The sequence below is a fragment of the Hippoglossus stenolepis genome, chromosome 13 (genome assembly GCF_022539355.2).
Source record: "Hippoglossus stenolepis isolate QCI-W04-F060 chromosome 13, HSTE1.2, whole genome shotgun sequence".
Classification (NCBI taxonomy): domain Eukaryota; kingdom Metazoa; phylum Chordata; class Actinopteri; order Pleuronectiformes; family Pleuronectidae; genus Hippoglossus; species Hippoglossus stenolepis.
Window position 1 is genome coordinate 22187125 of NC_061495.1, and position 17276 is coordinate 22204400.

A 17276-nucleotide genomic window follows, 5' to 3' on the forward strand; every position below is an offset into this window, starting at 1 on the left:
CGCTCAAACAAGCAAGCAGGGCCAATTTGGCAAATAACACACATAACACTGCAGTCCAAATCATATTTGGGTGAATGCTGGTAATGTGGTGCAGTGATGCAAAATTTTGCTGCAAAATAGTAGTTAGACCGAGCAGCACAAACCAAACGTAGAGAAACCGGTAAGTAGTCGGCACTGTTGTTGTTGTTCCAGGTACATGCTCATTACTCAAAGCAACAGAGAGCATGTGCAAAGTAAGCTGTGACGTCATTGTTTCCTATACGCTCGGTTTTACACGTAGACATGACAGAATACACACTTTGGAACACGGTCGTAAAAATCTCAGTTTCAGTGACTTGTAATTCCACTTGAGTCTGGACGCTAGATTCTAACATAGAGGAAAGATTTGATAAAATATCATCATTAGTGCGGACCTGTACTATAAATCGACGACAGTTCAACCAACAGTGTTCTAAAAGTCTTTCAGTAAAACCTTATTAATTCATAATAATAATTAATTATTCATTGTTATTATTAATTGATAGAATAATTAGAATCGCTCCAATCCAAAAATCTGTATTCCTGCTACATGTGCTGCATCCACTGCAGCCTTAAGAAAGTGTGTGTGTGTATGTGTGTGTGTGTGTGTGTGTGTGTGTGTGTGTTTGTTTATGATCATACTCATTTAGACATCAACATTAGACGGTTAAGTACACAACACCATCCTCAGGTCAGGTCACATGACCCTGTAATCCTCACTGTGGCTTATGAGGTGAAGTGGTCCCAGATCTGTATTTGGGTTTTAAGATGCTTACGTCTGTGCTTTGGTTCTGAGCAATGTGTTCAGGTTAAGACCCGCAGCCGTGACACAACTGACCCATTCCCACAGCGCAGGGCAGGTTCACTGGCTCCGCTCTAACTGCAACAAACGTCCTTGCTCGCTGTGTTCGGGCAGATCGAGCTCAAGGCAGCATTACATAAGTGCATCTTCTACAGTGGATGATATGAAAACAACAGTGAAATGTAGCTCAGGAATAAAAACAGACGCAGTTTGATCCCAGGTCACTGTGTCTTTAAAGTTAGATCATCTTTATACGACTGCTGTTGCAGATACAGACCAATATAAAGCTGTTTTCATTTATTGTGAGTTAAAGCTGACCGTGGCTCATGTTGTGTTTCCCACAGAGACGGAACCTGACAGTGGCACGTCTCTGGTCACCTACAACCCTGAACAGCTTCCCCCAGAAAACTCGTCCTTCCTCGAGAGGAGCTTTGTTTGTCGTTTCCGCTGCCTGCTGGACAACTCCTCCGGCTTTCTGGTAGGTTACACGTTACAGCACTGGAAAGATGAGGAGTGAAGATGTTTTTATATGAGACTTCAGTGTTGACTTTTTATTGACTTGTACCTGACTGCTGACTGTTTTATCGAAACTTGGTGCAATGGTGGGAAATGTCCAAGGAAGAATCCATACATTTTTGGAGCATATTTGATTTAAACTGGGCTGCGACTGCAGAGATTTTGTGCCTCATCTAGAATCAGAGGAGAAATCTGGTCCGGGAACTTGGGCATTCCAGGTTGTTTGGTAAAGTGTTACAGAGGCAGTCCCAAACTGATAATCCTCAAACATGTTTGATTTACAGAAATTATAAAACTGCCAGCTTTATATTATTTAAATGTGCAAGTGAATGAATGCCATTCTCAGATATGAACACGTGTTAAGTACATGTATAAAAGAGAACTTTTTATCAAACTGCTTTCCTTAGCCTTACTCTCCTGTCTGCAGGCGTTGAACATCCAGGGCCGGCTCAAGTTTCTGCACGGACAGAACCAGCGACAAGAAAACGGAGGGAAGGCCCCGCCGCAGCTCGCCCTCTTCGCCATCGCCACTCCTCTGCAGCCTCCGTCCATCCTGGAGATCAGGACCAAGAACATGATCTTCAGAACCAAACACAAGCTGGACTTCACACCTCTGGCCTGTGACGCAAAGTAATGAAACCAACGAGCAACACACAGTTCACATACACTCGGTTCACAGTCTTAACAAGCCACGAGAATATCCGTATATATTACATCCAGATGTGTAATTTGTTTTGCTATTGTTGTTCTTTTGAATATTTCCTCAGTACAGTCCTATATGATAAATGTTGAGTGAATTACTATCTTTTCACACACAGGGGGAAGATAGTACTGGGGTACACCGAGGCTGAACTGCGGGTCCGAGGATCTGGGTATCAGTTCATCCACGCAGCAGATATGTTGTACTGTGCAGAAAACCACGTCCGAAGTAAGTTACGCTACAAACATACATACAGCACCACTTATCAATGAAGAAGAAATAATCAGTGCTTCCTAACATATATATATATATATATATAACACTTTTATTCTTTTATTGACTCACTTCAATTCGTCAACTGGTTGACATCAGCACAATACAAATAAACTACAAGTCATTTCAAGACTCTGCCAATGTAAACATCACTTAAACTGACACGTTTCAATCATTTGAAGTATTTTCCAGGGACATTGGACAGTTAAGAGCTGACATTAGGGAGAGATGGGGAATTTCAATGAATGAATGTAAGGACACTTTATTAAGATAAACAAGATATCTTCGGATCCATTTCACTTGTAAAACTAGACGGGCACTCGGAGAGCGGATACCTCAAAGAAAAGTTGTATTGTTCAAAGTTTGCTCTTCTACAGCTCGGGAGACCAGAGTGGGATTCTCACTTCAGCCTCATTTTAGTTTCTATTTAGTTTCTATTTCTCATATTTTCACATGGATAAATACATGAGACAAGTCATACTTGAGATAGAATTGTTTCATTTATGCCTTTTCTTCTCCCTCGAGAAACAAACACACAAATATCAGCTTTTCCTCCTTTCTGCGTTCTGTGCCGGGCTGGATCCTTTGTTTCTATTGGATGCAAGAGAGTTTGTCACAGAGCATATTTGGGAAAAACCATCCTTGAGCAGTGCATACCATTGAAAGGGATGCTGTCACGTTCTGTCTTGTGATGTTAATTAAAGTGTAATAGTTTTTGCGTAATCCTGCTGACGGATAAACAAACGGCAAAGAAAGGAAAACTCCTTGCTGGAGGTAATGAGCTCAAATGCTCTGGAGGATGGACGCACCTATCATGTCACAAGTTGCAGTTTACCAGACTTTACATGATTTTCTCATGAGCAGAACATGATCCTCTAAACTGCTGCAACACAATCAGTCTGGCTGAATGTAAACACAGTCTGAAAACCACTGTTAGATAATGAAGCCAAGAGATAATGAGTCTTTCTTTGTTTGTCTGACAGAACCGTGTTTCTATTTTGAGTTGGGTTCTGTTTTCAAACAAAGTTGGGGAGGCCTGGTGTAACCTGGTCAGAGAGTTCAGACAGCTTTCACAAGTAATCCTGCTGGATTACGAAGCAGATTGAGCAAAGCTGCAGAGCTGCCAGAGGAGAGGATAGGGCCCACAAATCCAGTGCATGAGCAAAGCATGAGAGATGATCCATACTGCAGCAGCAAACACACAAACATTGCGGAGATCAAACATGTAGCTGAGTGCGCTCTCGTGGCCCGGAGTGCACGGATCAGTGCAGTTTAATCAAGATGCAGGAGCGAGCGCAGCTTCTGCACAGAGGAGCCACCTGATCTCAGCATGTGATCATGTGATCATGTCAGGGTGGGATTCTGTGGCCTGAGTCACCTTCTCAACTTCCTTTTTCTTCTTCTCACAACTGTACAACAACGTAATGACAGAACAGGATTCATGAGTTTAAAGAAAGATAAAAAGTGATCTAATTAGAGCTCACTGTTTTCTCCCCTGTAATATAGTGAATGTATACTATATGTTACTAGAAAGACTCAGTAGAGCACGTACCTTCGCCAAGGCCCCCATTTCGATGTTGAAAGTGATTACAAAATGTATTCGTGCAGCAGTTAAAAAAGCCGACCCCTCTAAGAAATCACATTTAAATCCACTAGATCCGGATTTTTATTTGGATCTGCACTAAATTACACAAACTCGTAGATGCATGAATTATTCCCACGGAAATCAGGGGAAATGTCCAAAAAGAGTTGATATGTTAAAGAAGGAGAGGTTTTGTTGGAATCTGTTCAGCTGCTTTTGCATAATCCTGCTGACTAACAAAGAAACAAACTACAATGTCGCTTTTTATTTAGATCAGCACCAAACCGCACACACTTATAAGTAACAGTCCTCTAAATATGTCAGATTCTTATTTTTCAGCAAGATCCATGAATTATTTTCTTAGAAATCAACAAAGATTTCGCAAAACACTCTATTCCTGGAACTGCCCCATGTGCGGATCTGCACCAAAATGTACTGAGTTGTCCTCTGACCCACAACATTTCCTTCCACCAAGTTTCATGGAAACCTGTTGCCCTGTTTTTGTGTTATCTTGCTTACAAACTAACAGACAAATAAACACACACTGGGGTGAAACACATAGCCCACACAATCAAGCTTTGCTGTGACCTCATGAACTTGACTCCAACATTTAGCATCTAATACGACTCTCTCCAGAAAAAGACTCCACATGGCCCTGCTAGTAGAGAGAAGCTTACTGTGTAAACTTAAATAACCTCCTCCTCCTAATAACCTTGAATAACCTAATAAGTCACCTGACAGGACGTCTGGCCGTTGAATTTCTTCCTTTTAACAGCTCAGTGCTCAGCTCTGTGCTTTAAGGAGGTTTATATTATTGTCTATGTGGAGTTTATTACTTATACCTGTGTTTGTTTTGTATGTTTGTAGTGATGAAGACAGGAGAAAGTGGTCTGACCGTGTTCCGGCTCCTCACCAAGGAGAATCGCTGGAAATGGGTCCAGGCTAATGCCAGACTGGTTTACAAGAACGGCAAACCGGACTACATCATCGCCACCCAGAGGCCTCTCTTGTATGTTCCTGTCCCTTCATGTTTTGTTGTAAACCAACACAATGTACCAGTAGACAGACAAAACAACAATAATTTAATGTTATAATATATGTGTATATAAAAATCTAAGTTTCTCTGGGGTCAAATAACCACTGCTCTTTGCATTAATCTGGTTTTTGCACGGAGTTTATCTAGCACATTTTCAAATATTTGTTTTATTGTGATACATTTTACATTATAGAAAGTACAGGATAGCACACGCATCCAAACTAAAAAGCACCAGGAGACAGGAAATGTTGGGACATACGTTTGGTCTGAAGACGTTTGTGGGAGACTGAACTTATGTGCAGACATTTATTGTCTTAACATTTTAAACATATGTGAAAAGTGGGTAAGAACCAAACGCAAGCTGGAAACTTTGCCCATAATGAATTGCCCCTGCGAGGTCTCCAGATAACAACCCTGTCTTCTGTCATCACAGGGATGAAGAGGGAGGAGAACACCTGCGTAAGCGCTCCATGCATCTGCCCTTCACCTATGCCACAGGTGAGGCCCTGCTCTACCAGTCCAACCATCCCATCGCAGGCTTTGGAGACGTAGGCCACGAGAAAAACGGAAGCAAATCAAAGAAGAGCCGGACTGACAGGCTGATGAGGGACGGTCTGGACCCCGGCTCCCTCCTGGGGGCGCTCATGAGTCAGGATGAGTCGGTGTACGTTTGTCAGCCTGCCCTGGAGCCCAAGATGTCGTTCCACAGCACCTTCTTTGGAGAGCAAATGGGCTTCTCTGACTCCGAATCCTCCAGCTTGCACCGGAGCTGGGACGAGCCGAGCAACGGCGTGGTGGGTCCAGGCAGCACCGAGCCGAACACGAGCTTCGACCCGCTGCTGGCTACTCTGGACTCGCTCTCCTTGGAAGGCCAGGGGGTGGTGGATGCAGACGAGGGGGGTTGTTCTAACGGGGAGCTGTTTGGAGCTCTGGAGGGGTTGGGGCTAAGCGCTGAGGACCTGGAGCTGCTGTTGCTTGACGAGCGGATGATCAGAATTGAGATGGACCCTGAACGGGTGCCCACGCTGGACGACCTGCTGACAAATGACGAGATCCTTTCATATATCTACGACACCATAGAGGGAAAGACTGATTCCGCAGCGCACGCGGGCCAGGGGCCTCCTAGTAGCGCCTCAGCCACAGTTACAACATTGTCCCTTCCTGAAAGTAATCCCACCTCTGACACTAATGTGCAAATGCAGTTTCCTCATCACAAGCCTCCCCTGGTGGGGCAGGCTCCCATCGTGCAGCTCTCGCAGCAGATGCAGCAGCACCTCAACATGCGAACAGGTAAAGTGACGCATGACTGGGGCCAGCAGAGCGACCATTTGACGAACACGATAGTTAATGGAGAGCTGCCGGGGCAAAATCAATCAGTTTCTAATGGTCAGTGGACGCCGCAAGGCCTTCTCACCAGTGTAGGGATCCAGCTGGGACACTTGAACACGCAACAGACTGTTTTCAACGGTAAGGCCTCTGCGGTGGATCAGCAGCAAACACATCAACACTACCTTCAGCAGCAGCAGCCCAGGATGCGGAACCAGCTCTCACAGCAGTGCCATGCCAAACACAAGGCATCCAACCTCAACGGACTGTGTGGCATCTCCGGCACAGAGCACGCAGCTGGGAAGTCCCAGTGGCAGGACTACAGATTCAGCCAGAGTCTGGGCAGCAACGCCTGCCTCGACAACAGCCAAAAACCTCTTACAAGCACCTCACTAGATTCCTGCATGGATTATAGTATGGCTGACGTTGAAAACGTAGATTACACCATCAGCGGAAGCAGTTTGTTCGGGAGGAGCGGGCAGCAGCAGGGGGCTGAGTCCATGGTCTCGTCCTTCCAGGGGATGAACCACAAACAGCAGCAGGAGCAGATCTCGGTTCCTTTGGCTCAGGTCATCACCGGCCTGTCGCAGTGCCCTCCCCCCAACGCCTCCCTGGAGCAGATCCTGGGTGTGGCTAAACCCTGCCGGCAGATAGACCATTATGGCATGGTGACGTCGGAGATGCCTCATGATCCCAATCATAGCAAGGTGAGGTCACGGATATCGTTACAGGTTTAATATCAGTTTGAGTCTGGAAGTTCATGCATGAGCTTTGGGAATAGTGTGTAAAACCATGAAATATACACTCACACTCTTAGCTGCTGTTAAAGGAAATAGTTCTTAGAACTTTAAGTTTTGTTGAATGATCATTAATTAGGATTATGATGATTATGTTCTTTTCTCTTTGCTTTATGGGTTAGTTCCAATACTTTTACAATGAATCAATTAGTCGACATAAACAAATCTAATCCGCAATTGTTTTGATAATAAATTACTTGTTTTAATTTTTCAAGTAAAATTACTTGATTTAGTTTAGATTGATATTTTTACCATAAACTTTATCATAAATAACTATATAACTAATATGAATAAAATCAAATATATAGACATTTGAATTAAGGAAATAATTTGCGTAAAATATTAACATAAATACACATCTTTTCTTTAATGTATGTTTAGGAAAGTAAAAGTTTTTAAGCAAACATAAATACAGATGTCTGTGAAATATTTTTTATCAGCCAACCGATGAAACACCCAGCACTTGGAATTTACTGAATTTCTTGGTCTAACATTTTATATTGAAATAAATATTTGTATAGACTGTTGGTAGGACAAAACAAGACATTCAGTAATGTTGTCATGTGCTCTTGGATATTGCACATCAATGATTTTAGAAAGTTTTTTGGCCCTCAGTGTTTTATGTGGACAACTTTCTGAACGGGATGTTGTTCAGTGTGGTTCAGACATTCATGTTCCCCCAGAGGAGGAATGAAAAGTCCACAACAGCTCACAACATGTCCAACATTTATGAACTGAACTTGCTGTCGATATTCCTGATACACAAACACACACACACACACACACACACACACACACACACACACACACACACACACACACACACACACACACACACACACACACACACACACACTGTAGATGACTGATAACTCAGTCGCACACTGACCTTTCCTCTGATGGTTTTATACTTAAAATGTCCAGCTGCTGCCACCTCAGGGGAATCTGTCAACATTTAGTACAAATTCTAATCAGCAGGCAGCCATGACATTTCCAGAGTTAGTTTCATGTTCCTCACTATACAACCTCTCTAATGAAGGACCACACCACCCTTTTATATCGTGTGTGCATATAAATCTTTTATTCTGGTAAAATATTTGTAACAAGTGTGAGACCTTATATGGTACTACACACAACACTGTAATAAACATCGATTGAAATATTGATAAATGGATTAAGGTTTTCTCAGGTTGGATTCATCATCACACTTACCAGAGTGTTGTATTAGACTGGATTAGTTTTATCAAGGTGTTCCTAATAAACTGGCCACATGTGCTCTGTGTATATTGGCTGTCATTCAAATGTAAAACCACTTCAAAGTGGTTGCACTGACAAAATGCAGAAGAGTTTTCAGTTGAAATAGGTGAGGAGTTAAGTCTCACTTGCAGTTAACTGATTCAAACCAATGAACTCATAATATTGGTGTGTGTATCAGTAACTTTTACATCACTACATGCATCTGTCAATTAACAGCTTTTAGTTTATTTAATTGTTGGTTCGACAAAAATTAATCACCTGACGATCAATTAAATTTCCCTTAACGGTTAAAAGACGACACGTTGAGTTTTCCGATCTGGAGATTAGCAGATGTGGTGGAGTCTGATCACTGCTGATTATTTTAAGGCAGACAGAGACGTCAAGATCAAAAACATCTGACAATGGTATTTCTTTCAAATACAAGAGGTGCATACTAATGTATTTAAAGCTGTTAGTTTATTTGCAAAGCACTTTTCAATACAAGTAACAAAGTGCTTTACAATAAACAATCAGAGTAAAACTAATAATAAACATAATATAGATAATAAAAGCAAAAGACATCAAATGATAAAAGCTTTTTTATACAGATGTGTCTTAAGAAGTGAGATATTTAGGTAAAATTAAGGTTGGTATTTCAAGTGTTCTACATGGATCTATAAAAATAATTTTCCCCTTTAAAGACCTGCAGTCGTTTGAAAGTCAGACTGTTTATAAATCTTGAAGCCAAAGATGTCACATGTATCAGAATGAATTGGGTGAGAGGTGATTAAAAAAAACACAGATCATCTTTTATTTATTTAAATGATGCAACCATACAAAACATCAGGGTTTGAATATCTCGTCTTAAGCTTTAATGAAGAGCTGGAACGAGCTCATAAAGTGATAAAGTGTACACAAAATCTACACAACAGTATCACAGATATATTACTGTATTTTATGATTTTGCAACTACAGCACTCTCCTCCCCTCTTGTGTAGATGGAGAACGGCTGCATCCTGAACAGCACTTACCCAGGAGGCTGTGCTCTGCCCAACGGAAACGGACCAGCGCCCCCTACTGTCCAGATGCCCGGCCCTGAGACTCTGTCAAGCCTCCCCGACCCTCCAGCCACCGGCTTCTACCTCTGACCGTCTGACCAGCAACAGTTAACAGACACTGTTACTGGCCAGAGACACACAATGACTGGAGCAGCCTTATAGAAACCATAACAAACAAAGCTGAACAAACGTAGGCCTATGTGTATTTCTTTTCTTTTTCTTTTTTAATTTGGATTTGATTTCTTTTGGGGGGGAGGAGGGGATCATCGTGTTGTGTTTCAAGACAGATTATCATATGAGTCCTTTGTTTACAATAATGCAGTCAAGAGAGCTGAGTGGAGTTTGTTTTAATACAGCGACGGAAATATGAGTTCCTGTGAAGCTGAGTTTTATGAGTTCGGATACAACGCAAAGCACAGTTTAGGTTTTTCGAGGCAGCTAAACATTAGGATACTGCTGAGCCTTTTAAATTCAATTATTCTCTATATTAAAAAAAACAATTAATGCAGGATTTCTGTTAAAGTTTGATGAAACAGTCCTCAAACATCTGGATTACCTTTGTTTTATTGGTGGGTCGATTATCCTGAAGTTCGCCGCAGATTAACAACAGGAAATTTATATATTTATCAGTTTGGTCATTTTCTGAGAAAAATACAAAACATTTCCTTATTCCAACCTTTCAAATGTCAGGATTTGTTGCTTCTCTTTGTCTTCTGCCTGCTGCTCACCAGTTGATTTTATCTGAACTGATTTTCACGTTAGACCACAGACACCACGACAGGTTTGACTGGTTTTTAATCTTTTAATCGTGAGAACCCACAGACTAGACGATCCAGGCGAGATGCAGGACCACTCACTCAGCATTTAAATCATTTCCAGAGACTTTGGATCTCACAGGAACTTCAAAATAAAAACAAACATGGAGGTGGTGCCGGCTTCTTCAGCTGGTTGGTGATCAGCAGGCATCCTGTGGCAGAACCATTGAGTTTTGGACTCTTTTGACAAAGATTATTCAAAGCTGCATTTTTAGACATTTTCTGACATTCTATAGACAAACTGATTTATCGATCAGTCAACAATCATCAAATTAATCGATGATAATAATGATTATAAAATGTTCCATATATATATATGTATATATATATATCCCAAATTTTCCCAAATTTTCCCAAATTTTCCAGATTCAAATCATAATCTGGTGTTAGCGTTAGGAAAAATGTGCTTGTCTTTGTATCCGAACACCGTACGACACGTCACCTCCGTCAGTGCAGCTCGTACGTGACTCTGGCTCTCTGTCAGTGAAGGTCGACGGGAGACGTCAGCGCCGCTCATAGTTCTTCGTCACGCAACAAGAATGTAATCTTTCCGTGTTCAGTGATTTCTTTGTTGAACAGTTTTACTCGTCAACAATGAGATTATTTTTCGTATGTTTGGAGGGAAAAAAAGTCTAGAATATGGAAATTATGGCTAGAAATATCCTGCACTTTATTTCAAGCACCCACTTAATGCAGATCTGTAGTCAGGGACCCTGGTGAACAACAGACCCTGTTTTTATTTTGTTGTTGTTGTTGTTTATCTTTGAAGCAAGATGGACAAGTTTGTATTTTTTATTCCTACTTTGAGGTACATTTCAGGTGACGCGTTAATGTCCTCACAAGCACAAACACTCTTGTACGATTTATTAGTGTCATCATTTTCATCTTTCCCCACTTGAATTTTTTTTTTTTGGTTGTTGATAATGTTTTAAAAATCTTGGACCTCTTGGATGAGTTTTATTTTCTTTTTTAATTTCTCTCTTATTTTGTTGAAAGTTTAACGGACTTGATTAGGAGATTTCACTTAGTTTTAATTTACTGTATTTATTTATGTCCTACAGCAAGTAAGCATTCTGGATTGTTTTGAAGTTAATGTGTGAAACAGGTTCTTGAACAAAAGCAGTGATGTAAAAAAAGAAATAGAAAATGTCCTCCTCTGTCGTTGTCCTGCGAAGCAGCTGTTGCTCTTCTGAGGAAACCAGCAAAATCTTATTCTTTTTTTTTTTTTACAGTAAATCCAAACCCACGTCCATTACAGTACAAACAAACCCGAGGTTTTAAAGAAAAAGTCTGATGTGTTAGGAAAATAAATCTTTTTTGCTTTGTCGCTCAGAGGGAGAGAAGACCAGAGATATTAAATAAAGACGGACAACTTCTCCACTTCCTCCCACTATCAAGAAATTAAGCCACAGTATCCCATACACATGCCACCATCTTGTGCCTAATTACATCATGCTGAGTCAGTTTGCGCACAACCAATCATGAGTCAGTTTGTTAGGTCGGTGGCAGGGTCTGTCGTCAGCAAGTGTCGTCCTTAACGCTCATTGGCTTTTGCGTCATTGTGTCCCAATTATTTTTGCATTGACTTTGTATTTGATCTCATTGAGTCAAAAATTTGCTACATTGGACCTTGCAACCGCTGCTCCTTCTCTTGATTCCAACTGAACAGACTCTGACTCCAAATGTACAAGATGGCAGCGTTGGTATTTTGGCTTAATTTCTGGATAGTGGGAGGAAGTGGGGGCATCGTTCAATTTTATTTACAATCTATTACTCAAACAAACAAAATTATATTCATCTCCTCGCCTGATTTATCGTCTGAGTTACAAACAAACCATTTCTCCTCCAAGATGTCAGACTTTTCCTCTGAAGAGGCAGTAAAACTTTGTGATGTTTACATCATCAGGTCGCTAACCTCAGGGTCTTCACAGGATCTTGGGGCAGGTACAGAATAGTAAACACTGAAAAAAACCAAATGTGAGTATTAAAAAGAGATCTCATTTCTACTGGAAGGATTTAGTTCTGAATGTTTCTTGTACATAGTGAAATTACTGGAAAATGATGCAGAGTCAAGTTATTTCATCAAGAAAAGATGCTGAAAAGAGATTTCCATTTAATTGTTCAAATAATGTCATACTGTCGGTATTAATATTATTGCTGTATGTTTTATGTTGAAATGTGATACACACGTCGTTCGAAATGTTTTTCTTTCCCTTTCTTTTTATTTTCTACAGCAGAAATGTTTGCTATATTTAATATGATTGATGTGACTTATTAACAGTGTGAAAAAAAAGATGTGTATATAAAGCAAACCAGCTTTGACAAATACAGGTATGTACATAGTTTTACGTCGAGTCACTCGTTTCAAGCACTATTTTTAAAACACATGCTTATCAAACTCCTTTTGTTGATTCTTTTTTCTTTTTTCTTTTTTAAAAAGTTGTAAATAGTTTCCTCATCACAGAACACTGGACTCTATGACAGCCTGAAAATGGTGCCATACTACTGAGACTTGTTGAATAGGCTATAATGTTGGAGAGTTTAATTTTGTCTTTCTGGGTAGCCACAGTAAATTTAACATGCTAACAGGACAAGGTGTAGATGTTGTAGATTTGACCCGTGTCCTTTGACTGCTTGTTTCAAATGTATAATTTTCTTCCTTTTAAATAAAGGATTTCTTCAATCACAGTGAAAAAACACAAACATCGTTCGAGTATATGTAACTGATACGTCTCCGCCCTCTGAGGCCTCCAGTTGTGCACAGTCACATCACAAAAACTGTGATAAAGATGGCCGACACGTCTCCACTTTCTCACAAAGAACCAGCACCTTCCACTTTTAACGTCATTTGGAGGCTGCGGAGTAGTGGTCGTGGTGGGGAGGTGCGAATAGGCCTCACCTGTCAATAATGACAATATCAGAAACATGAACACTCGAACATACATCAGTGATAAGAAATACCTAAAATTATCCGAAAATTGTATTTAACGTGTAATTTGATTCTGTAGTTTGGTCCACGTCCCAACTGCAAACATCCAGATTACAATCAAGACACCCTGGCTTCACTTCTTGGGAGTAGTTACATCATCCATCGTTATGTACTTTGGTTCAGGTTAGGGAACAGCCCGAAATGGCAGGTAAACGTATTTCAGCTAACAGTTGAGTTGAGACCTCGAAGGCCAAATTGAAATCAGACAGTCTGGTCTACGGAGGATTTCCTGGATTTGCGTCACCAGCTTGTCCTAGCAACAGAGCTGCTGTCGTTATCTTGATAAAGTTTTATTGCCCCTTGGTTTTCTTAACATGTTTGCGTGTAGGCAGCTGACATTTTTATCTCAAGGTTTACCATCGCCATGATCTTTTTGAAACACAGTTCGCCACCCAAGCGCAATGAATCCTGGGATCAGTTGGCCAGAGAAGATTCCACCCGTTGGAGCCTTCTTTTCTCGGGGATGAAAGGACGCATTGTTATACATATTAAAAGAGCCTTCAAAATGGGCTAGGGTTAGGGTTAGTGGTGGGGACTCGCACTGCTGGGATGAAATCGTTCCTCTAATGCAGCCTCTGGAGGATGCGGCTTCTGAATTGGGAACCCAGCTTCTGATTCAAATGGGTCCAACCTTTGTCAGTGGCTCCTGGCTGTGGACCCCTGTCGTGTAAAGGTGCTTCACATCCATAAATCGTTGCTGTAATTACTGTGAACAAATCCACTGTCATGGCTGCCAGTGCACAGAGACGCTCTGAGCTCATGACCTTCAAGTGCATGTTATAGAAGTTTAATAGAGAAAACGCATAAGTCCATTGTCCGGCAGAGATCCCACTACAACAATGTGAGGTTGAACACACTGAGGAAGTATTGGATGGATAAGTGGATGTGATAAAGGAGGGATGAAAGTTATATTGAAGGCCAGAGGACTTGTTGGTGCTGTAATAAGCTCCCCCACTGTTAAATGCACCCCCGTGTGCATTTGCTATTGCCTTTAACAGCTGCTTATCACAGCAGGGGAGCTTATTAGAGCTTTTGATTGGGTTATTGTAAACAAGCGAAGACAGCATAAAAGGTGGAGATGGGTGAGGTGCATGCACAGGTTGGAAAGGAAGGAAGCATGGGTGGATGTGAATTTGGAGGCAAAAAGGGAGGCATCTTTTCCATAGTTCTGAATCAAATACCCATCGACTGCAGACATTTTCAGACATGAACTCTAGAAAATGCCTGTGGAAAATTGGGTTGGGACAATTTGTGGAGTTTTACTTTCACATCTGAAGAAGCAGCAGGAGAGTGTTCAGGTCAGACTGGATCACAGCAGAAAAATGTAAAGGTGAGGGGTGGAGCCTGGGTAGAGCAGCAGGAGGCGGGACATGACGTATAAATCACATGTTTTTGTTTACGTCGGACCTTTTCGCCAAAAGTTCCTGAATCCCGTTGTTGTCTCGTTGTTTCTAAGTTGACATCTTCGTACCTGAGTTACACCTGATGGAAACGCCATCAACACACCTATTTCCTCGCTGTGAATTTTACCAACATGTTCCCGCTGTATTCTCTCATGGGCTCACTCTGATATTTTATTGAGGGGCCTTGGCAGGAAATGTTCTGGAAAAAGTGCATGTGACTGAAATTGCAGCACAAGAAATAGCTGATGTGAATGGTTTGACACCAAGAAGCAGAGATGAATACGAAGTGTGAGTCCTCTGTGGGGGCATCAGGAGCAGATTTCCAGGGCGAGTGGTGGTTGCAGGCGAGGGCGGAGGTTTGGAGCCACTGAAGCTGTCCTCATTTACATAGAGACACATCTTGAGTCATTTTGATCTAAGCAGGCGAAAGACAGAAGAACAGGACAAAGTGTGCCTGAGGGATGTTGTCACAGAAACAGTGCAGAGGTTTGAGGCGGCTCCACCGACCTCAGACATATTTAGATGATAAGCAGGAGTCTCTCTGTGACCGTAGAGGCAGAGACGTGAATCATCACCCGAGAACATCGAGTTCCATCGTCTGTCACAGCCACACTGTGGTTTTCATGGGATGTGAATCAGAGCAGAGAAAATGAGCTCGGGAAGAGAAAAACATCAAGAGTGTCTCAATTGAAAAACGGTGGACAAGATGTTTTCTACACAGCAGACACTTTGAAAAACTCAGACGTCAGACTCATCATACTCCACGATGAGTGATATAGTTTCTGTTTATTAAAGCAACAATACGCTGCTGTTGTTTTACTGTAAATCAGCAGCTTCAAACTGAGTTTGATGGTTGGTGCCACACTTGTTTTTAAGGTAGTTCTTTTCTGGGATACATTGCGAGACATATAGGTTTTGTTTTTAGGAGAGACACCGGATTCACCACCTTATCAATCCTGCAAAACTGCAAGGTTTAAATGCTGAAAATGTAAAATACTGAAATCACTGGTAGGGAAAAGGTTTCTCACTGTAGAGGTACAGCACATTTTCTAATTTAGCATCTCCCACTTAAAGTTTCTAAGGATAGTTCTCTGTTATAATATACAAGGGTTGGACCAATTAAGGCCAAGGAGGAATTTCACATTACGTATTAACTACGAGTTTGTGTGTGTGTGTGTGTGTGTGTGTGTGTGTGTGTGTGTGTGTGTGTGTGTGTGTGTGTGTGTCCAAAGAGAGAGGATTCAGTCAAACAAAAATCTACAATACAGTCAGTTGTATGAGGTCAATTATTCAGGACAGTAAAGGACAGTAATGGAGGAAAATGCAGAGCTACTTGTTTTGTTATTGTGATCATCTGTCCAGAGCGACTCTAACTGTCCTCAGCATCAGTGAACGAGCCAGCAAACAGTTTATAATTTGAAAATCATCCATTTAAACTGACTTGAACGAGGCTTTAACGAGTCCCTGTGGGATGGTAACAAACAAATCATACGTCAAAACCATTACACAATGACCTAGCTGTCAGGTGCAGTATTTGACACTAGGTGGCAGTATCATACAGCGGGAGGTTTGCATTCTAGCATCTTGTACATGACCTCCATGCTGATGAAAAGAGGTGCTGAGAGACGAGAGCCTCAGAACGACAGGAAAGATGGAGGACGTGGTTTCCTCTGGACGAAGAGAACGATGGTATGTGTCAAAAATGTCACTTACCGGCTATATTTTATGCAAGGAGGTAAAAAAACAAAACAGGATGGCTGTGATGTAAAACCTCTGAATCAACAAAATCCAGAGGGAAATATGTCTGTTTCCACCAAAGCATCACACGTTGCAGTTAAAATGATCAGCACATTCAACATTTGTGGATATTCATTCTTTTTGGAAGAAAAAGACTTTTGCAAAACTCTGCCTGTATCTTGAAAAGAAAGAAGATTGACTCTAAGTCGAGCACATTTTATACCAAGGTCGAACAATCCCACACGTGATCATCTAGTTTTTATTTGTATTAATTATTAAAAAAAGGAAAAGTCTGATAACCTAAATTACATATTTGTCATACTATATACTATATATTAATTTGGTTGAGCTAAGTTAAGTTTCGTTTATTTATAGTGTAATGCAAAAACAATAAAAATACAAAACCCTGGTACTTATTCGATGGATGATAAAGGAGCAGGAAGAAGAAAATCTTACATATAAATAACATAATATAAATACAGATGGCCATCGCTGTAGTTGATGAAAGTGATTGGAGTCCAGCTACAATTTTCCTGTCCGAACCTGATCAAGGGCAATTTAGCCGAGCCCACCCTACAAAACTCAAGTGCATGGCTCAGCCAACGAACCCGACCCAAACTTGAATATCATTCAAAATTATTGTCTGAACCCAGCATGACGGTCCCGACTGGCTAGGTTTGGTTATGCACAACTCTAATCTGCACCAAAATCGGGTTCCTCTCACACCCAGACTGCATCCCTTTGTTAAATTTAGTGGAAATGGTTTTTTGAGTAATCTTGCTAACAAATAAACCAACAAACAATGTTCACATACTGTTCATTCTGGTTCATTCTTAATTACTGTAGTTCCTTTGTTTGACAGCTGTTTGACACAAGGAACTTTTGATAATGGCTGAAAATGAGCCAACGAGGGTGTCTTGATTAAATTAGGCTAATTTAGCAGAACTGCAAAATTTGGTGATAATAATATACATTAGTGGAAAACAAA

General features: G+C 41.2%; 1 protein-coding gene across 1 annotated transcript in view; it reads left to right on the top strand.

Moving 5' to 3' along the window:
• The window catches only part of LOC118120533 (aryl hydrocarbon receptor), a 42565-nt gene extending 29703 nt beyond the window's left edge, over positions 1-12862 (top strand). Inside the window, exons 6-11 of the mRNA XM_035175590.2 lie at positions 1165-1298; positions 1764-1966; positions 2155-2264; positions 4759-4900; positions 5361-6960; positions 9285-12862. Of these exons, the coding sequence (XP_035031481.2) occupies positions 1165-1298; positions 1764-1966; positions 2155-2264; positions 4759-4900; positions 5361-6960; positions 9285-9434 (2339 nt within the window). The 3' untranslated portion in view covers positions 9435-12862. The remainder of the gene's footprint in view (positions 1-1164; positions 1299-1763; positions 1967-2154; positions 2265-4758; positions 4901-5360; positions 6961-9284) is intronic.
• Positions 12863-17276: the final 4414 nt, after the last annotated feature.